Here is a 22,626-nt window from a genome sequence, read left to right as displayed (position 1 = left end):
GCTAGAAGGGCAAGGGCAGCAAGCGCATGGGAACGTAACCACCTCCATGTTCCTCCTCAGGTCGCACACCATCCTGACTTTGATGTGTAGCCGCGCTCCTTCATGACCCACCGGTTCAGAGTCCTACAACTCCATTCCTAACAGCACCGTGGGAGCAACGTCACCGCACGGACTGCAGTGGTTCGAGAAAGCGGCTCACCACCACCTTGTCAGCGGCAACCAGGTTGGAACAGAAATTGCGAGCGGGGCTGAGAGCCCAAGACTGAATGAAAAGAAGTCAAGCAGCCTGTTGCCATTTGTTGTTGGGGTTTACGCATGGCCATTGGCCATGTGGGGAAGCCGGAGGAAGCCTGTCGACCCTCACTAATGCACGCCCAGAAAGAAATGAGAGGAGAAAGGAAGATAGTCAGATGGAAAATCAATATGAGGAAAACTGCTAACCGTTGATTCTCCTCCACCTCCTTCTCTACCAAGTTGGCTTGGCTGGTATTGGGCTCAAAGACCAAACGTATTTGGCTCAAGCCCCACTCTTGGGACTGAATAATAAAACTAGGCTGATGGTGCCAATGTGACGGTGCCAACCTTTCGGATGGGACGCCACACCCTGTCTGCCTGTTTAAGTCAAGGAGCCCATGGGACAACTTGACAGAGAGCTAGGGGTTCTCCTGATGCTGTGGCCAATGTTCCTCCCTCGATCGTCAAATCAGGAAAGAGGAAACCTGGCCATTATGAGATATTGCTGTGCCCACAACATCAAAATGAAGTGTTTTGGGTCTGCTCTGCGAGGTGTGACAGGACACTACAGGAATATAAATCCTTTTTTTATTTAACTTGAGGCTGGCAATAAGTAGCTTGCCTCCCTACTCTCGTGGCTACATATTTGATGTGGCACAGGGCAGACTCATGGTACACCATTCAGTCCCTTTTTCCTGTGCTAGCTTTTAAGGAGAGTAATCCAATGAATCCTGTTTACCTCCACTTTTCCTATTGCCCAGTAAGTTGTTTTCCTACACGTGTTTGAAAAATTTGGTTAGGAACGTTGGGCGGGATTTTCTCAGCCCAGGGCCGGGCCAGAGAATCCCTGCGACCGTCGCAAATCACGCCACTCTGCCCCGACGCCAGGACACGATTCTCCGCAGAGCGGAGCATCGGCGCCATTAGCACCAGTCGGGGGCCGTTCTACGCGGCCCTCCCCCGCCGATTCTCGGCCTGGGATGGGCCGAGCGGCCGTCGCAAAAAACCCCCGGTCCCGCCGGCGCCGTTCACACCTGCTCTCAGCCGGCGGGATCTCGGCGTGGAAGGGTCCGGGGGCAGCCTGTGGGGGGGGGGGAGGGGAGGGGGTGATCGACCCCCGGGGGGGGGGGGGGCTCCGTTGTGGCCTGGCCCGCGATCGGGCCCACCAATCGACGGGACGCCCTCTCGGGGTGGGGGCCTCCTTTTTTCCGTGCCAGCCTCTTTAGCCCTACGCTAATGGGGCCGGCACGGTGAAGGGAGCCACTCCGCATGCGCGTGTTGGCGCCGGTGCCACTGCACGTGCGCGTGTTGGCGCCGGTGCCACTGCACGTGCGCGCGTTGGCGCCGGTGCCCTGTAGGGGCCAGAATTGCTGATCCTGAGGCCATGTTGACGCCATCGGAAAACGCGACGGTGTTTACGACAGCGTCAACACTTAGCCTCAGGATCAGAGAATCCCACCCGTTATTTTGGAATCCACTTCCAGCACCCTTTCAGGCAATGCATTCCCGATCACAAAAACCGGCTGTGCTAAACGGATTTTTCCCCCACTTCAGTTCTTTCGCCAATCTCCTCGGGGCCTTGTGCTCCTGAGTTCCGGCACCTTCTGCCACTTTTTATCCAATCAAAACTGTTGCCGATTTTGAACATCTCAGTCAGATCAATTCTCAAGCATCTGTGCTGGAAGGAGAACAAGGATTTCAGTAGGGGAGGAAAGTTTTTTTTTCTTTTTTAAAATTAATTTAGAGTACCCAATTGAATTTTTTCCAATTAATGGGCAATTTAGCGTGGCCAATCCGCCTAACCTGCACATCTTTTGGTTGTGGGGGTGAGACCCACGCAAACACGGGGAGAATGTGCAAACTCCACACGGACAGTGACCCAGAGCCGGGATCAAACTGGGACTTTGGTGCTGTGCGACTGCAGTGCTAACCACTGCGCCACCGTGCTGCCCTAAGGGGAGGAAGTTGATTTTTTTTTTATACACAGAGACAAGTTTTGTGAATGGCTGAAAGGTCGCAGAGTTTCCCCTTCTTTCGTCCCTGACATTGTGTCTGGAAGTTGATCGGAATCTTCAGTTTAAAATATTGTTTTGCTGGGGTGTATCTGAGTCTCTGACCTTCACTTGTTAATTGTTTTATTTCGGATTAGGGGGGTGTCCTTTTTATTTCTTTTCCCTTTTTCATTTTGGAGACCTCGGTTGCCAGGGCAACAGGAGGGGAGGGAGGACAACTGCTTCAGTCCCCCATCAGAACTGAAATCCCTCACCCCTGCTCCATCCTTAAACCATTAAACATTGGTTGGCCTACGAGAACAGGAAATCACTTTCAGATTGAAAACCCAACTTCTGAACAGCCTTCCAGATGTTTAATCTTAGTTCACTTTGTTACCAAATTAAAACAGTAAATGGGGGCGCTGTTAGAATGTGTACTTTAGAGGGTGGGAAACTCACTCTGCACTTGGTTCAGTGCTTCATTGTGCCACTGGGTGGCAGCATTTCTCACCACAGATCACAGAAGATCATCCAATCTCTTACAGTGCAGAAGGAGGCCATTTGGCCCATCGAGTCTGCACCAGCCCTTCCGGAAGATCACTCTACCTAGGCACTGCCCCTCCTCCCCCATCCCCTTAGCCCCGTGCATTGATCCACCTAACCTGCACGTCTTTGGACTGTGGGAGGAAACCGGAGCACCCGGAGGAAACCCACGCAGACACGGGGAGAATGTGCAAACGGCATGCAGACAGTGACCCGAGGCCGGAATTTCACCCAGGTTCTTGGTGCTGTGAGGCATCAGTGCTAACCACTGTGCCGCCCCATGGAGTAACATCAAGCAGTAACCAGACTGGCTGACATTCTCTGAGACATTTAACTGGAGACCCCATGTGCCAGAACATCATCAGCAAGGTTGAATGAGCAACAGAGGGAAAGATGGATCAAGCAATAGTCATATGGAAACACAGAATGGTTACAGCACAGAGGCCATTATCGGCGACGCCAAATGTGTAATTTAAATAGTAGCTAACTGAAATAATTTAAAAACTCATTCGCTGATAAGGGTTCAATTTTCTCACGCAGCACAGTGGTGCAGTAGTTAGCACTGCTGCCTCACGGCGCCAAGGACCTGGGTTCGATCCCTGCCCCGGGTCACTGTCCGTGTGACGTTTGCACATTCTCCCCGTGTCTGCGTGGGTTTCGTCCCCACCACCAAAAGATGTGCAGGGTAGGTGGATTGGCCACGCTAAATTGCCCCTTAATTGGAAAAAAAAGAATTGGATACTCTAATTTTTTTTAAAAAGGGATCAATTTTCTTGTGGCGCAGTTAATTCACTCGCCTCGGAGTCAGAATGTCGAGGGTTCAAATCCCACTCTGGGGATTTAAACGCAGAAAGATCAAGGCTGGCACGGTAATCCTGTGGGGCTGCTGCACTGTTGGTGGTGCTGTGTTTCAAATCAGATGCTAATCTGAGACCCTGCCGGCTCCCTGGGGTGGGTGCTTTCGACTCCTGAATCAGCATCACACGTGATCTGGTCATTTTCCCGTTGCTGTCTTGGGGAGCATGCTGTGCGCAATTTAGTTGCCATGCTTCCTACATAACAACAGTGACTACGCGTCAATGCAAAAAGTACTTTATTGGCAGTAAAGGGCTCTGGGTTGTCCAAAGATTGAGAAAGGCGCTATATAAATGAAAGTCTTTTTTTCAAATCCAATATGGACACTTTCGCTTTGATTCAGGCAGATGCCAAAATGGCTCCCTGGAGTGATGGGAATTGGCTATTAAACTAGCCACAGGTAGACAGATGGTTGAATACAGCCACAAGAACTGTCAACGTCAGCTCAATGAAGCTGTCTAGAATTGGCCATACTTTGGGATAAGGACTGAAACAGCTGTTGGCCGAGGATTTATCCTATTGATAGCCTAAGAGGAAACCATCCTGTCTCCAAGTATCAGCCACATCCCTTACTTCGCCCAACTTTCCAAGATATTTTATCCCATTTCTCAGTGAATGAAGAATGTGGGTCATTTCAATTACAGTCAGCTAAAGGTTGGCAACACAGGCTGAATGCTCCTTTGACATCCTCACAGAGCAAGTATCAGACAACCTTGGTCACAAAGGCTGACGCGGAGCCACAGCATTTCCAGCCTTATTGGGGGGGGGAGAGGATTCCAGATTTGTGTGTGTACGGACGAGCTGATTACAATCCCAGCCTTAACTTCTAAAACTGACGATCGCGGGCGCACAGGAATTTTCACCGGACCCGTCTAAATTCCGCGGCTGAAGATGTTGACTGCAACCCAGACTCACCGAAGCATTTACTCTGATTGGTCGCTCGGTCCATGAAGACCTTGGAGGAGATCACGGACCCAAAGGGCAGAAACATTTGCATGAGCTCACTGTCTCCAAACTCCTGGGGCAGGTGATAAATGAAAAGATTGCAGCCTTCTGGCCCTGGTAAAGGAAAGATAAAAGCGGCATCATCAGAGAGAAATGTACCCAAAGTGCTGGAGAGGCTGCAGGGGGGGGGAGAACAACAAGACTGACCCCAGTGAAAAGAGGACGGGCTCGGAATAAATTCAAACACTGAAGTTCCAGCTGGGCCTCACTGAAATTCATAAACTATTAAATAATGCAGATAAATAAACCCAATATAATTCCCACCAAGAGAGAAGGGTCAGGGCAAAATGAAAGTGCAAGCAAAATAAACATTTGGAAACGTGATTCAAAGGCTTCAATGGGAGAACATAGAACATAAAGTGCAGAAGGAGGCCATCCGGCCCATCGAGTCTGCACCGACCCACTTCCACCCTATCCCCGTAACCCAATAACCCCTCCGAACCCTTTGGTCACTAAGGGCAATTTATCATGGCCAATCCACCTAACCTGCACGTCTTTGGACTGTGGGAGGAAACCGGAGCACCCGGAGGAAACCCACGCAGACGCGGGGAGAACGTGCAGACTCCGCACAGGCAATGACCCAGCTGGGAATCAAACCTGGGACCCTGGCGCTGTGAAGCCACAGTGCTATCCACTTGTGCTACCGTGCTGCCCATTGAGAGTTAGGAGGTTGGAGGGATGAGTTCAATGGGAATGCTATGATCCTGGACCAGAGCTCCATGTTTTTGGTAAGATCCAGTGAGGGATCAATAACATCTTGTTTAAAGCAGACAAATCTTAGGCACTTGTTCAGAGAATAAAGATTCCACGTGGTTTTTAAAAAAATGAAAACTTTACTATACATGTTCAGGAGGGTAAAACAATTTACAATATCTATCTTATACTCTAACATTCAGGGTTAATATGAGGTGCGTGTGAATTAACTGTGGTCGAACTCACCACACTGCACAATGAATGGCAGGTATGACCAAGGCAGGTTCCACGGATTTCGCTACAACCCACATAGGCATCAGTAAACTCTTGTGAGTGCATCAATCACATTGAAACTCTGTCTCTCTACCTCTCATGAAATAATCCAGCAGTCACCTTCAAACATCTTGCCTCGGAATTCTCTGCAAAATTCTTAACAGCTCAGATGGCCTCAACGTCGGCCCACCTCCTAGGTTTTCAATCTCGTCTCCGAGACGCCGTTCCCCTGAACTCCCAAGTCTGCACACGAGCACCAAGACACGAGCCCAACTTCAGCTTGTTGGCCACACTGAATATACTACTCCAAAGGGGAACCTTTGCCCCCAGGAACCCACAGCACGGAATCACCAATCTTTGGCTGCCTTCTTAGATTGCCAAACTTCCCCCTGAGCCCTCTTCACTTCAGGTCTGTTAATCACAGCTCTTTTTCAACTTGGAGCCTCTTTCTCTTCACCTCTTTTTAACTGGGATTTCTCCCTATCTCCTCTCTCTGTTCTCTGCCTGGAACCTTTCTCAATTATGGCGCTCGGCTCACATGACTCTGTTTTTGTGCCATTTTGCTTCTGCACAGATACACCGGGCGGAAGAACTGCCAAATGTCAGATTGCAAATGCACGCCCGCTCTCGGCCCATGCAACCACGGAATTCCTGAGAATGGTCGGGACTGGAAGACCCCCTGCTCCTCTCCATGAGAACATAGAACATACAACCTACAGTGCGGAGGGAGGCCATTCGGCCCATCAAGTCTGCACCGACCCACTTAAGCCCTCACTTTACACCCTATCTCCGTAACCCAATAACCCCATCTAACCTTTTTGGACACTACGGGCAATTTAGCATGGCCAATCCACCTAACCTGCACACCTTTGGACTGTGGGAAGAAACCGGAGCAGCCGGAGGAAACCCACGCAGTCACGGGGAGAACGTGCAGACTCTGCACAGACAGTGACCCAGCGGGGAATCGAACCTGGGACCCTGGAGCTGTGAAGTCACAGTGCTAGCCACTTGTGCTACCATGGATATCACAACCCCTTACCCCCTCAGTTGAAAGAAAGCTTCACCACAGTGAAGATTTCTTCACAATGTTGCTACATGAAGTACTGAACTTCATAAACTTCTAACGAATAGCTTATTACATACTGTCCAGTTGACCTCTTCATTTTGCGCCACAATTATACATATCGTATTATAAAAATAAAAGGGTTAACTAAAACAAAAACTAGTGCATGCAACACGCAGGATCAGCAGGATTTAAACATCATAGAATTGTCACAACTCAGAACCTGCCTTTTTCCCTACACCCTTTCGTTAAACTCTGGACAAAAATATTAACAATTTCAGGGCTTTTCCCCTAATCTTTTCATGGTCAAGGTGGTGAAGATCCATCAAAGTTTTCTTTAGAAATCTTGTCCAGCATGTATTTCTATTCTGTACCTCAGGTTTTCAACCTTGCTGGTGGAACTGCAAACCGATCGGTCTACCCCTCTTCACCCAATGGGTGCATATCAATCACACTATGTCAAAGAAATAGCAGAGGTTCTCAAATTTACTGTGGAAGAACACGGTGTTTTTCCGACTCCGCCCTCTGTTAATGGAAGCACACCTTCAGTGGGTCGTTTACATTTGCTGCAGGAAGTGCATATGTCTGCTGGATAGCCAACTTCAAAATGATCTTCCTCACTCATTCTGTCCCCGGTGGATTTTACCGTTTCATTGTTCTGATCCACATCAGATCAGGAAGCCTGCCCGGAGGGAGTCTTTGCCACGTTACTCAAGTTATTTTCCAATTCAGCCGGGGACGGTCCGCAGCCTCGTGCACACATTCCTATTCTTCACTTGACGCTTGAAAAATGGAAGCTTCAGCTTCACCTTTTCCACGATCCCATCCAAATATCTGTTTACTTTCATGTTTTTACCATTCTTTCCCAAGTGTATTCATCTTGTAATTCAGCTCAGCAACTGGTCTGCGAGTTCAGTTGTCATTGCTTCAGAGTCATCAGCCTGATACAGGCTTTAGCAACTTCATTCGGGCATTCCGTTCATTTTGGATTCTTTCTTTCATAGTCACTGACTGCTCCGTAGGCGTTTCCAATTCACTTTAGTAGACCCTCAGGCTGTTTCTTAAAACTGTTCTTTTCCGCTTCTAAAGTCTGGATCTACTCTTCCATACTATAGATCTCATGGGGGGGGGGGAGAATTTCTGTCCCTGTTTTGTCGTGAAAGGGGGCGGGAATGGCGGCAAGGGGGCAGTGCCAGGTTGGCAGTACCAGGGGGTTCTGTGGTAGTGGTGAGGAGAATCCCATGGTGGGCGGGTGGAGGAGCGTTCCGCGTCTGGGGGGGGGGGGGGTTTGTTTCCAGGGGGTCCTTTTTTTTTGTCTATTTTCATGGCCTCCTGCTGTGCCAGCTTGACGTGCGACGTAGGGTCAAATAATATTGTGGGAAACGCCTGTGATAACACTTTACCAAATAAGCGGAGAATTCCTGTCCATTTTTCTTTCTCTCCAGTTTGCACCAGAGTTGAAGAATTTTGTTGGTCTGTTCGTGATGTCGATCTAACAATTCATTGGCCTTGGTTTTTAATTCTGCATTCAACCAACGGTTTCGACTCATCAACAATTCCTTTGCCCGTTCAAGATGTTTTTCACAACACTCAACAGAGACTTCTGCTACTTGAACGCGCCATCAAGTTTTAATTGAAGATTGATCTTTGTTGAAATTTCGTCTACATGTTTCTCATGCAGATGCTTCAATACCTCTGTGACCGATACTCTAGAGTTCTCCCCAGCTCGTGGTTTTCATTAGCAAATTCATCTTCTGTGAATGAAAGTTGGTGCCCTACACTGATCAGCATTTCCTTCAATTTATTCTCATCAGCAATAAGCTTCTTACTTTTGGCCACAGTAATTTTGGGGAGTTTGGCAGGATCAGCAATGATCAAGCAATAGTGGCAACTCATCCATGTTACCATCTGCGCTGGCCAAATCATTAGCCAATATAAAATCTATACCTTTAAGAGGTAAACTAGGAACAATTGCCACAGTAACAATTCCGTTTACTAAGTCACTTCATAAACTGACTTTACTTAAGGGAGCATATTTATAAATCCCATGAATACCCCTATTAATACTTATCCTTCATCAAACCATCTGGAGCACAAATTGTATTATCAGTCACCATCAATGACTAATCTTCCCCAGGGTCTCTCAAAATATTAACTTGTTTATTGGTTTTGTTGGAGCAGTAAAGTAACATGTCTCCCTTGCAGGCAAAAGCTATATAACCTTCAGTCACCTGACTGACTTTAACAGCTTCAAGGAATAATTCCCTTGACTATCATGAGCTCCATTCCCCATTCTCGTAGATTCTAAGGGAACATGTTTCACTTGTACCATTGACGCTGTTTTAATACCCATTTCCTTTTCTGGTACAGCCTTTTCTGAAGACTCCTTAAGTGTTCCTATTATTGCCACAAGTTTACCATTCAGCTTCCAACCATTGACTTTTACATGCCCTGACTCACGGTAATGAAAACAGACTGGTTTCTATACATCACTTTTATCTTCTACAGTATCATTTTTATTGACTGGAACGGCTTCTGCCTTCTCCCTAAAGCTAGACTCTGTTATCTACCTCCAGCATCCAGCTGTGGGTATACAAATAGAGATCAACTGCCCCCTGGCTGCCTATTAGATATAGCATACCAATCTGCCTGAACCTCTGGTTCCTGTACCTTAGAAACCTTATGATCTTCCAGTTGTGACAAAATGGCTATTGGGTGCTGTTTCAAAATTCTTCCAGTATCTTAGGCTCTCTCATGTTCTCAAGGGGTTGTTCTAACTTCATTGATCAAAACCACCTATCAAACAATATTTCTCTCGCCCAAGCAAATTCTAAAATCATGTCATTCAGCCTTTTCTCTGAAATTTTAACTGATATGCTTCAGGGACAAGCTTGTAAGCATTAAGTACAGCTGTTTTAACTACCTGAGGATTGTTTTACCAAAAGGCTAGAATCCATAAACTTTCTGACCAAAATGCTTTGCAAAATGCAAGTCCATAAGTCCTTTGGCTACTTTAACTTCAGAGCCACCTTTTCAAATAAGGCAAAATATCTCTCAACTCTGTCTCCAGTGAAGGTAGGCACTATGGAAAGGTAATTTGTTATTTCAAAGCTCGGGGTTGGACTCGATTCCTCGTCCAAATGACTAGACTCTCTTTGGCACTGTAACCTAAGCTATTCTCTAGCCAGTTCATGCTGTCTTGATTTCTTTCTCTCTCTGGAGTTCAGGTCCAAGCTTTCATATTCCCCTTTCTTTCGCTTTTTCTTTTTCAAGTTCATGCATTTTCATTTTCTTTTCTATCTCAAACCGTTTCATCCGCCACTGCGTTCTAACCAACTCAACTGAACTCCTATCTGAATCAATGTTTCCTTCTTCCAATCCCAGATGACCCGCCAGTGATGCACCCTGGGAAGCTTGACCACCAATAATGGCTTTATAGTACAGAACTTGAATATTGTAAAAGAAGGGAGACACGTTGGCAAAACTTTTCATCTGCCACCTCTCAGGACAAACACAAGATTTCCAAATTTCAAACAATTCACAACAATTCATGCTACAGGAGTAAAGGGGGCGCTGATTGGTTGGCAAGTTGACTCTGATTGGTCGAGGCCTTGCCATGGAAAAGGCAATGGGAAACTATAAGCTTGTCAAGCTCCAGGTAATGCAAGACTTGAGCATATTCTTTTTTGTTTCTTTTAGAGAAAGGGACCCTGTATATGAACATATGTCACTTCTAGCACATAAATGAGCCACGTTACAGGCTCAACTGATTACCTTATATTGGTTGTTAGTGTAGCTATTGGCATACTCAGGATTGTTCAGCAAGTGCTGTCCAATCACAGAATCACATCCAACAGGAGGTGTTTTGCTTTGAGTTTTGCAAGCATGGGCTGGTTGAGTACCATCTGTACGTTTTTACTACATTAAGGGCGCTATCTAAATGCAAGTTGCTGTTGTACTGTTGATATTCCTTCAAGAAGAGGCACCCAAGCCATACCTGAAGTGGCACCGATTGAAGACATCTCTAGTGGTTTTGAGCCGTTGATGAGGTAGGTAGAGTTCCAGGGCGTCATTGCTATGGAGATTTGTTGGTTTAACTCACCTTCTCTCTGTTGTGTTATAACCGGAGGTGGCTGCGGAAATGCTTGACTGATCTGGGCAATCGCTGTCGGATACATAGCTTTTCACAAAAGAAACGAAAATGAACTGTTGATTAAAGCCAACACACTTCCTTTTAAAAGTTCTGAGTAACACGTCCATGCGTCCCTGTCAGCCAATGCCTTACTTTTAATTGGCATTTTTGTTTTAAATAATCGAAGATTATTTAAATAATAAGATTATCCTCAGAGGAAGATGTAAGCAGGTTGTGTCCCCACCCCCTCTATAATTTGTTTCTGTCTCACACCACACTTGCCTGATTTGCTTCTAGGCATGTTTGAGCGATCTAAAAAGTGAATCTTCATCACCACAACATTTTTCCCTCCCCATTTCCCCAGCTCCACGCATTCCTGTAAAATTGGCGGCAACAGATTTTAAAAGAGACAGCGCGTAAGGAACTAATGTATTCAAATGTTGAAAACACTTTTCGCTGGAGGAGGTCTGTTTTGAAGGTTGAATATATTCTCTCAATGGCCGCTCCGTGAATGGAAGTGTGGTGTTAAAGCAAAGCTGCTCAACCCAATCCCGGCTACAAAAATGCTTCAAACGGGTAGCGAGCTTTATCAAAAAACATTATTCTGATTTTTAAAATGTACAAGCAAAATATAAATGGAGTCACCTGTGTACTGTTGAACCCCAGTAAAAGCCTGCTGCAAGGCATCGGCTGCAGAAGGGCTTTGTGCTACAAATAAAATGGGAGAAGGTGGGAGCGGGGAGAGATGGAGAGAAGGATGGAAATGGAGAAGATGGTGAGAGGGTGGGAGATGGAAGGTATGAAGCGGGATGAGAGACAGTGAGAGACAGGAGAAATTAAGCGGTGGGATCCAGGGGAGATTGAGAGAAGGTGAGAGTTGGAGAAATGGCGAGGTCCGGAAGAGATGGTGAGAGACACGAGAGATCCAGCGATGAGATCCAGCAGAGATGGAGAGAATGTGAGAGGGAGAAGAGATGGAGAGATGATGAGGGACAAGAGAGATGCGGGGGAGATGAGATCCATCAGAGATGGACAGAAGGTGAGAGGGAGAAGAGATGGAGAGATGATGAGAGACAACGGAGATGCGGAGATGAGATCCAGACGAGATGGAGAGAAGTGAGAGGGGGAAGAGATGGTGAGCGACAGGAGGGATGCAGAGATTAGATCCAGACGAAATGGAGAGATGGGAGAAATACAGAGATGAGATCCAGGGGAGATGGAGAGAAGGTCAGAGGCAACGGAAATGAAGAGACGGTGAGAGACGGCAGAGATACCAAGATGAGATCAAGACAAGGTAGAGAGCAGGTGAGAGGGGGAAGAGATGGAGAGGTGGTGAGATACGGGAGAGATGAAGAGATGAGACCCAGGAGAGATGGAGGGAAGGTGAGAGGCGAAAGATATGGAATGATGATGAGGCGGGAGGGGTTAACAATAGAAAAGAGGGCGCAAATTGTCAAATAAGGAAAAAGGGAAAGCAGGTGAAAGTAAAAGCAAAGAATGAAAGGAAGGAAAAAATAATGGCGAAAAGGGGAAACCAGAGTTAGCCATAGAAAGAAGGGGAGTGTAAAAGGGCAATGAGAGAATGAAAGAGAGTGAAAAAAGAGGAGTGTGTGAAAAAGGGAGAATTAGTAAAGGAGCAAAGAATAGAAAGGAAAATGCAAAAAAGAGGGAAAGTGAGAATGAGAGGAATAGATGGACAGCGAGAAATTGTGAATAATTCACAAAGAAAGCAGAGAACCAGATTACATGAATTTTAAACCCAGAAAACACAGAAAGAAGAAGAAAAAATGTCCAGGAATGATATTGGAGGAAATAAGGAAAAAAAAACACAGACAAATTACAGCAAAGAAAGACAATAGACGAGAAATGAATGGGAGCGAGCAAGGGCAAGGAATGAGAAAACAGTGGACAAAAGGGGTGGGAAAGAAATTAAAATAAAGGAGGAAGAGAATGAAGATGGAGGAGGCAGAAAGATGAAGAGATACATTAGTGTATGCCCCTGTTGTCATAAAGTCATTTATCATCCGCAAACAGTGTTTAGACAATGTCTCATTCAATAAAAATTTGCAGACAGTCACATTTTTCATTGACATATCTTATATTACTTTGCATTTTTAAGGTAGGCTACACAGCTGTTAGCTATTTTATAATGCTAGGGCCTCTGCAGAGAGGCTCCTGAACTGCCCAAATCTCACCTGAAATCTGAGGGCAAGGATTTGTACTCAGGCTGGGGATTGCACGTACCTGGGTACGGGTGAATGCCGTTAGTGTAGACAGCCTCGACAGCGGAGTGTCCATTATGCTGGGCAGAGAGTCCAGTGTAACCATTGACCCCAATAGGAGACACAATACTGGGAACAGCAGGAGCAGCTATTCCGGGAGGAGAAGACAAGCCTGAAAGTATACAGAGCGGCGATTACTCTGACATAGAACACAGAACATAGAACAACACAGCACAGAACAGGCCCCTCGGCCCTCGATGTTTTGCTGAGCATTGTCCGAAACCAGGATCAAGCTATCCCACTCCCTGTTATTCTGGTATGCACCATGTGCCTATCCAATAACCGCTTGAAAGTTCCTAAAGTGTCCGACTCCACTATCACAGCAGGCTGTCCATTCCATACCCAAACCACTCTCTGAGTAAAGAACCTACCACGGACATCCCTCCTATATCTCCCACCCTGAACCTTATAGTTATGCCTCCTTGTAACAGCTACATCCACCCGAGGAAATAGTCTCTGAACGTCCACTCAATCTATCCCCCTCATCATCTTATAAACCTCTATTAAGTCACCTCTCATCCTCCTCCGCTCCAAAGAGAAAAGCCCTGGCTCCCTCAACCTTTCCTCATAAGACATATCCTGCAAACCAGGCAGCATCCTGGTAAATCTCCTTTGCACCCTTTCCAATGCTTCCACATCCTTCCTATAATGAGGTGACCAGAACTGCACACAATATTCCAAATGTGGTCTCACCAGGGTCATGTACAGTTGCAGCATAACCCCGCTGCTCTTAAACTCAAGCCCCCGTTAATAAACGCTAACACACTATAGGCCTTCTTCACAGCTCTATCCAATTGAGTGGCAATCTTCAGAGATCTGTGGACATGAACCCCAAGGTCTCTCTGTTCCTCCACATTCCTCAGAGCCCTGCCATGACCCTGTAATCTGCATTCAAATGTTTTCTACCAAAATGAATCACCTCACACTTATCAGGGTTAAACTCCATCTGCCATTTTTCGGCCCAGCTCTACATCCTATCAATGTCTCTTTGCAGCCTACAACAGCCCTCCACCTCATCCACTACTCCACCAACCTTGGTGTCATCAGCAAATGTACTGACCCACCCTTCAGCCCCCTCCTCCAAGTCATTGATAAAAATCACAAATAGCACAGGACCCAGCACTGATCCCTGTGGTACACCGCTGGTAACTGGTCTCCAGTCTGAAAATTTTCCATCTACCACCACCCTCTGTCTTCTATGTGATAGCCAGTTACTTATCAAATTGGCCAGATTTCCCTCTATCCCACACCTCCTTACTTTCTTCATAAGCCGACCATGGGGAACATATTCCATCGTTTCGTCTTTCGTTTCTAATCGGTGTTTCCCAGCTCCACCTGGGAGAGGGTTGCCAACTCAGACTGGGCACATTCCTGGAGGATTCACGTGACCTCCCACACCTCCCGATGCCCAACACCCCATTGTCAAATAAAAGTGTTCAAAGAAAATCTTAAAAAACAATACACAACCCTGTTTTTCATAACCCCTGTGATTTTTATCCCGCACGGTTTACAGCGCAGAAGAGGTCAATCCTCCATTCACGGAGGCTCCAGGGCAATCCTGCAGAGTTGGCAACCTGAAGGCCGCAACCAGTGAGGGAAAGAGCAGCGATAACGTGGCAGGAATTGCCATCGCCTCGAATTCCACTTCACCGTGCCAACATGGGCACATCTCAACGTCCCTTTATCATCGCTGGGCTGCTATCTTGGAGCCTATGAAGGAGGTAATTCGGCCCCTCAAACCTAGCTGACCTGATTGTGGCCTTAGCTTCACCCTCCTGGCTAACACCCGCACCCCCCCCCCCCCCCCCCCCCCCCCCCCCACACACCCCCACACGCACCCCCGCCAGCCCCCGAAAACCTTTGGCTCCCTTCTGGCCCCACTCCCACGCCGGGCTTCCGGCGGCAGAGGTGCCTTGCCATTGGCTGCCGGAGGGATCTTCCAGGTCAATGCCGTTTGTAAGGCTCGCTCGCTCTGCCACCGGAAGTCACCCTCGGCAGGACCGGAAGATCCCGTGGGCGGGAAGGGCCAGAAAATCCCGCCCTGCGTCAATAATCTATGTGTCCGCAGGAATGTCCCCAAGTGGGGTAAAGTGGCCTCACCTGATGTGGGTGTGAGTGGCGCGGCTGCCAATCCATTCAGGTTGATCGCCGCCATGTGGTGCATCTGTGCGGCTGGAAAGGCAGCGGTCGGGTTCAGGTACCCGGTGTGCGTGGTGGCTGCCATGATGGCCGCTTGCTGCTGCATTAGCTGCGGAAACAAAAGTGACAAACAGACTTTAACCTGATCTTTCCTCCGGGGCGCTATTGTACCGGCATTAATCTTGCTATTCATGGAAACATAAGGCACTGAGAGAGACCATTCAGCCCTTGGTGGCTGTGCCAGCTCTTCGAAAGAGAGCTATCGAGTTAATGCCCCCCCCCCCCCGCCCAACCCAAACTTCCTCCTTAGCTCTGTAATTGTTTTCCTTTTCTTCAAGTATTTATCCAATTCATTTTACTATTAGTAAAACAAAAGACACAATTATACAAGCCAATTTGTCTTTGCTCTCAAGATGAGGAAAGGCCGGTGCTGGAGAACTGAAACATTTGCCCATCCAAGTGTTGAGCAGGTACATTTTATGGCACGATTCAATGAAAAGGGAAAAAGTCCCAAAGCGAGCGCGTCTCGCCACGTGTTTCGCGGAACTCACAGCGCCACAAAAGATATGGCTATACAACGCCACTCGCGTTAAATAAGGGGCCTCAGGAGGGACTGCATAGCTGAAGCCGCACATAGCTCCGTTTTCCATACCGAGGAACTCCGCTCGCCAGAATTCCAGAGATTGGGACAACATTCTCTGAGGTCACCAATGCAAGCCCCAACACCCCCCCCCCCCCAAGCTAGAATGGATATGGAAGGGTCTCCAGCATCCACGTAGGGCACCCCCAGCACACAAAAAATGCCAGCTTGGAACCACCAACCTGGCACCCTGGCATTGCCCCTACCAGTTGGAAGGACCACCTAGGTGCAACCCAGGTGGCACTGCCAGGGTGGAACCAGCCCCCAAAGGGTATGCACCTGGGGGCTTCCAATCCCCGGGGAGACCCCCACAGGTACTGTTCCATATCAATGTTGAATGGCACTTGCCTGAGTTCTCCAAGGCAAAGAGGATAGATCTCAATGCCTTGGTTACATCGGGAATCGGCACATTAAAGTGAGACTAACTTTCTCGCTCTAATATGCAGATTTGCGAGAAAGTGAACCCGCCCACAAAGGGCGGGATTTACATTGCAACATCTCGCGAGATCGCGTTAGATCACGCGAGGCATTGCGGGCCGGGTAGATCCTGGGAGTGGGTCTCCCGGCTTTAATCGTCCACGGTGCGCCGCGGCGAGCTGCTTTACGGGCGCAGCGTGCCACTGGATTGCGCCCTTAGACACAGAATACATGTTGTTGTGCTACTCTAACTCAAAATGGGTTTTTAACAATAACACAAAATACTTTAGTCTCCACCTCCTCCAGATACATCCATTGTTTTTTTTTTCAAAAACTTGTCCTATTAATGGCTGGAATTCTCAGGCCATTGGGATTCCCATTTCCCACTGGCAGTGCACCCCCGCCCATTGGTTTCCCGCTGGCATGGGGTGGCTTCAATGGGAATTGCCAAGGCAGGAGCAGGGAATTCTGCTGCCTGTGAGCGCCGCCGAGAAACAGGCGACCAGGAGACCACAGAATCCCACCCAAAATCCCGCTTTGCCTTCCACCATCATCCCCTTTTTGGTCATTCAATCTCTCCTGCCTTCCACCCATTCACAAATCTTCCCTTTTGTTTCTTTTCCCCTGTGCCTTTTCCCCCGATCATTCTTCTGAAACATTGGGTGGCATTTTTTGCTCACACCGCGTGTTTTCTGGCGCCGGGACCAGATATCAACGGCATCTTGCATTGTTTGCTGACCGTGCCGCAGGGGAACCCACCCTTGGGGGGAGGGGGTCATTATCTCTGTTCCTCTCTCCGTCGATGCTGCCTAATATGCAGAGTACGACCTCACATTACAGGCGGCTATCTAGTTCAGGATATTAAGTCTTCTGCAACATCAGACAGAGGAGACCACCAAGGCTACGGGCTGGGCCAGACATAAAACCCAAGTCCTCGAGGTGTAAGGTTAATATTCCGACAGATCCCCCCACACGCCATCCTGCCATTTTATTGCTCTGGGTGGGATCTCACTGTGCACAAAATGGCTGCTGAGGTTGATCACTACTCTTCAAACTAACTTACTCTTTACGGGGTTGTCAGCTTCTAACAGAGCCCCCCAGAGTCTCGTCTAGGAATTGAAAATGAATCTCCCGGGTACTGTTGCAAGAAAACTCAGAGAAAAATGTCTCCAGCAGAAACAAGCGACTCTCGGATGGATGAATTAACGAGGGCGGAGATGGGGGTGTACTGGGAATGTCACAAGACTAATAATCCTCCAGCCCAGGCTGTTCCAGGAGATGGGTGCCATGATATGCACTCGTGCACATAATGAGATACAGACAGGCAGTGACAGACACGCAGTGCAGCCAATCAACACACAGGACAGAACACAACCAATCACCAGGCAGAACACTAGAAGGTGGTCTGGCACTATAAAACACACGAGGCAGCAACACTCTGCCTCTTTCCATTGGTGACAACTGTAGTGACAGTCAGGGTGTATATATCAGTCAGCACCTTCTACACGTGGCTCAGAGCTAGTCTGGTCTAGTTAGTTACATAAGCACACTTAGATTAGTAGTGTCAAACCCACAGCGAACTGTGTGCACTGCTAAACAAGTTCAATAAAGCGTATTGAAATAACATCAAAGTTTGGAGCCTACTTTCAAGTACAACTGCATCCAGTTGCAGTCCGTGTTACCCCAGGGTGATTAACACGACAATGGGTTCGAATCCCACCACCACATCCCCTGGTGGAACTTAAACTTCAATTATTAAAATCTGGAATTGAGAGCTAGTCTCAGTAATGGTGACCAAGACATCTATCATCAATTGTTGTGACAAAATAATTTCTTGTTCACTAATGTCCTTTGGGGAAGCAAATCTGCCGCCCTTCCTTGATTTGGCCGAAATGTCACTGCAGATTTAATGTGGTTAACTCTTCACAGAATCGTTATGGGACCGAAGAAGGACCATTTGGCCCGTGGTGTCTTCAAATGAGCATAGTGAACTAGTGTCGTTCCCCTGTCATTTCCCCAACCTCTGCACATTTTTTCGATTCAAGTAATCACCCTCTTTGAATTCCTCGATTGAACTTGCCTCCAATGCACTTCCAGGCCACACATTCCAGGTGCGGCATTCTCCCCTACCCGGCGGGGCGGGGGGCCCCGGCGTAGGGGAGTGGCGCCAACCACTCTGGCGTCGGGCCTCCCCAAAGGTGCGGACTTCTCCGCACCTTTATGGGCTAGGCCCGCGCCGGAGCGGTTGGCACCACGCCGACTGGCGCCAAAACCGGCACCAGTGGCCTTTCAGGCCCGCCGCCCAGCGCCGGGGCTGGCCGAAAGGCCTTCGCCGGTTCGCGCATGCGCCGGTGGTGACGTCAGCGGCAGCTGCTGCTGACGTCACCACCTGCGCATGCGCGCTGGGGGATTCTCTTCTGCCTCTGCCATGGCGGAGGCCGTGGCGGCGGCGGAGGAGAAAGAGTGCCCCCACGGCACTGGCCCGCCCGCCGATCGGTGGGCCCCAATCGCGGGCCTGGCCACCGTGGGGGGCACCCCCTGGGGTCCGATCGCCCCACGCCCCCCCAAGACCCCGGGGGCCCGCCCGCGCCGCCGATCCCGCCACCACCAGAGGTGGTTCAAACATCGGCGGCGGGAGACGCCTCCCAGAGGCGGGACTTCGGCCCATCGCGGGCCGGAGAATCGCCGCAGGGGGCTCGCCGATCGGCGGGGCGTGATTCCCGCCCCCGCCAATTCCCGGGTGGTGGAGAATTTCTGCCATGGCGGGGGCGGGATTTTCGGTGGCCCCGGGCGATTATCCGACCCTGCGGGGGGTCGGAGAATTTCGCCCCAGACCCCAACCACTCTTTGTGTGAAAAAGCTTTTTCTCACATCGCATTTTCTGCTTTTGCAAATCACTTTATATCTGTGCCCTCGAGTCCTTGCTCCTTTTACGAGCGGGAGCAGTTTCTCCCCGTCTACTCATGCCCAGCCCCCTCATGATTTTGGACGTCTCTTATCAAATCTCCTCTCAGCCTTCTTCTCTCCAAGGAGAACAGTCCTAGCCTCTCCAAACTATCTCAGAACTGAAGTTTCTCATCCCTCGAACCGAGATTGTAAACTCTCTCCAACGCATTTGCATCTTTCCAATGGGGTGGCGCTCTGTCAAGTTTTGTTGGGCAACTGACTTGAAAGAAACAGAACCAGGAAGGAATGGGAAAACTGTTTTTTAAACATATTTTTTCATTTTGCTTCCTTTGTTACAAAGATATTGGAGAAGGGTTAAAAAAAAACCGGTTTAACTGGGCTGGGCAGTTGCAAAACGTCCAGGAATACAGCCAACATAGTTTGACAACCAGAATTCTATATGAAGTGGTCTGAAATATTTGCGGGAAGTGTAATACAAGTCTTCCAATTTTTCTCGCTGTTAATGATAATAGTGTTTTTGGGACTATAACTGGAGCTGCGGTTTGATGTGTAACAGTCTTTGTCAAGGATTTATGTGACATGCTCATGCACTTTTAGCTGTTTTTGTCCAAAATGATAGACTTCGGACTGGATTTTCCAAAAATGGGTCTATATCCCTACGACGGCGTAAAATCGCTGGCATTTCACTCCAGGCTTGCCTGAAAAAAATAAAGAGCAATTCACCTCCCTGCAGGGGGCTGGCCAGAGACGCGGGGGGTTTCACGCAGCTTTGGCTGCGGATACGGGCCCCCACATTTCCGATTCCGAGTCCGCGCATGCGCACGGCAGCATCCTCCAGTGGCCATCCCGGACGCGATGGCGGACTCAGCCGGTAGACCTGGACCAACAAACAAGGCCTGACCGATCGCCGCCCTGGCCGCCCATAAGGCCCCCCTCCCCCCCAACCCAGTGCTTGACCCCACTCCCCCCCCCCCCCCACCCCGCCCCCCCACCAGGGCGGCCGCGGACTGAGTCTGCAGCTGCTGCGCGAGAGTCCCGACCGGCCAGACGTGGTTAGAACCACGCCGTCGGGAATTCGGCCGGTCGGGACCGGAGTATCGCTGGGGAGGCCTCTGGCAATGGCCCCCCAGCCACGCCGCGTGATTCGCACATGAGCTATTCTCCAGGGATCGGAGAATCGCGGGAGCAGCGCCGGGCCCGATTCGGGGGTGAACATCGATTCTCCGCCCCCGTGATTTTTTTGGCACGGGGCTGCGGAGAATCCAGCCCTGCGTTTCACACACTTGGGACTCAGTGTAACCAGGTAGTAACCTTTGTCTTTTTTGGCCGCTGATGTCATTCACTAAACATTTATTAGCCAGGGACTGAAGTGATGAGTAACAGAGATTTGCTCTCGCTTGTAGCAACTCGATAGCCAATGAGTTGCCTTGCTTACTGTTGCAAATGTTCATAATTTCCAAATTCCTCCCCTGCAACCCCTTCAGCTCCAAACCTTCTCTTCTGAAGCTGCAATCTTGTGCAGGAAATGGTCCTACAGCTCTCTGTTACCTGCCCAGTCATTTTTGACCACTGGTATGGGTACAAGAAATTGTCAAAAGGTGTTGACAAGGTAATCAGAGAGGCTGAGAGAAGCAGCTGATGCTAAGTGTCACAGTGATAAAATAAGAACAGTCACTTGGTAGTACAGAGCTTGAATACTGCTGCAAAAAGAGGTAAGTTGTCAAAGTTTTTTACCTTGCACCCATCAGGACAAATGCAAGAACATCAAATTTCAAGCAACCACAACCACTCATATTAGAGGAGGAAAGATTGGTCGGCAAGTTGACTGTGATTGGCTGAAGTGATCATCTGCAAGGACCCCCATTTAAGAAGGAGATGAGGAGAATTTCTTTCTCTCAGGGGCTGCAAGTTTTTGGAATTCTTTTCCCCAGACAGTGTTGGAGGCAGGATCATGGAATTGTTTGAAGGCAGAGGTAGATTCTTGACAGACAAAAGAGTCAAAGGATATCATGGGTAGAATGGCGTTGAGGTCACAATCACATCAACCATGAACTTAATGAATGGCGGAGCAGGCACGAGGGGCCGAATGGCCTTCTCCTGCTCCTAACTGGTATGGTTGCATGCTCTCTGCAAACAAAAGGAATATGTTCAAGCCTTGCAACTTTTTTGAATAATCCCAGAGTTTGTGGAGCCAATAGCGCCCCATTGCTTTCTCCATGGCCAAGACTCAGCCAATCAGAGTTGACTGCCAACCAACCAGCAACGTTTTCTCCAGTGGTTATAAATTGTGATCTTCTGAAATTTGGCATTCTTGTATTTGTCTCAATGAGTGCAAAACGAAAATACCTCTCTCTTGAGAAAAATAACAAAAGCAAGATGTTAGCGATAAAAAAGAACGCAGGATGGAAATGGACTGAAAGTGAGGACAGACCGCAAAGTAGTAAATGTTCTAAATCAAATATAGTTTTGGGAAAGGAAGACATGCCCTCCGCAAAGATATCCCCCAAAACCCCCCAATGAATTTGCTATCAATAAGATGGCAGCCCTATATCGGTTAATTGGGTTCAAGATATTTGTCTCAGAATGTTGAGACAGAGAGTCAGAGAGACAGTGGCAGACAAAGGAATTGTGTTGTGAAGCAAGACATTGGGCAGGTAGTAGAGGCTTGGCTCTTTTCAAAAAAACAGCTGGCAAAGTGGATTTAGGTACCGCCACAGACCTATTAGGTCAGGAGGAAATGTGGAGAGAGAAAGCGTGTTATGATCATCTCACAAATTTCACTCTGTTTCTCTCTCCACAGATGTTGCTGGCCTGCTGTCAATTCGAGGCATTTTCGGTTTTGATTTCAGATTTCCAACATCTGCAGTATTTTGCTTTTGTGCAGACCCTTTAGACATGTTTCTATTCCGTGTACAGTAATGGAATGAAAGATCACAAGTAAATGTGAAGATTAGCCCTTCAATAGTAGCCTTGTTGGCAGCTGTCAAAGTTCATTCAAAAAGGGAAGATCTTACCCAACTAGATCCGCCTCTTTGAATGTTCTGGGGAAAATGGCACTTCCAGTGGACTATGAGAAGCTGTATATTGTGACAAAACCTTGATTTCCAACAAGTTCTTCGGCATAGTTTCAAATGAAAGTTTATGAATTAAACCAAAAGCTGCGTGTAAGCCATGACGTTGTTTGTTGGATGTAAAGCGTTGAGTTCAACAACTTGCACTTATGTAGCACCTTTACCAAAAGAGAACAGTCCCAAGGAGCTTCTCAGGAATGTCGCCAGCAGAATTTTCGAGGAGTTACGTCAGAATGGAAGATGAGGCTGGAAGAGGGTTGAGTTTTATTTTGGCTCTTTCAAAGAGTTGCCCTATCAGTCCCACTCCCCGGACCTTACCCCATCTTTTGTCAATGAAAAGTCCCTCCAGTGAGGCGATGCCCCGGTTAGCTGTACTTGTTT

The 22,626-nt window shown here is 48.3% G+C and overlaps 1 protein-coding gene across 7 annotated transcripts in view; it reads right to left on the bottom strand.

Moving 5' to 3' along the window:
* celf5a (cugbp, Elav-like family member 5a) overlaps window positions 1-22,626 on the bottom strand; it is a 512,219-nt gene that overhangs the window by 7,582 nt on the left and 482,011 nt on the right. For 5 of the 7 annotated variants that reach the window (XM_038777514.1, XM_038777515.1, XM_038777513.1 and 2 more), the window contains 5 exons: window positions 15,172-15,319; window positions 13,034-13,183; window positions 11,435-11,497; window positions 10,655-10,837; window positions 4,539-4,682 (listed from right to left, as the gene is read on the bottom strand). In XM_038777514.1, coding sequence (XP_038633442.1) covers window positions 4,539-4,682; window positions 10,655-10,837; window positions 11,435-11,497; window positions 13,034-13,183; window positions 15,172-15,319 — 688 coding nt within the window. The remainder of the gene's footprint in view (window positions 1-4,538; window positions 4,683-10,654; window positions 10,838-11,434; window positions 11,498-13,033; window positions 13,184-15,171; window positions 15,320-22,626) is intronic. The other 2 variants (XM_038777516.1, XM_038777517.1) reach the window with 1 other exon arrangement.

The sequence above is a fragment of the Scyliorhinus canicula genome, chromosome 18, assembly GCF_902713615.1.
Source record: "Scyliorhinus canicula chromosome 18, sScyCan1.1, whole genome shotgun sequence".
NCBI lineage: Eukaryota > Metazoa > Chordata > Chondrichthyes > Carcharhiniformes > Scyliorhinidae > Scyliorhinus > Scyliorhinus canicula.
This window is presented reverse-complemented; position numbering and strand designations above follow the sequence as displayed.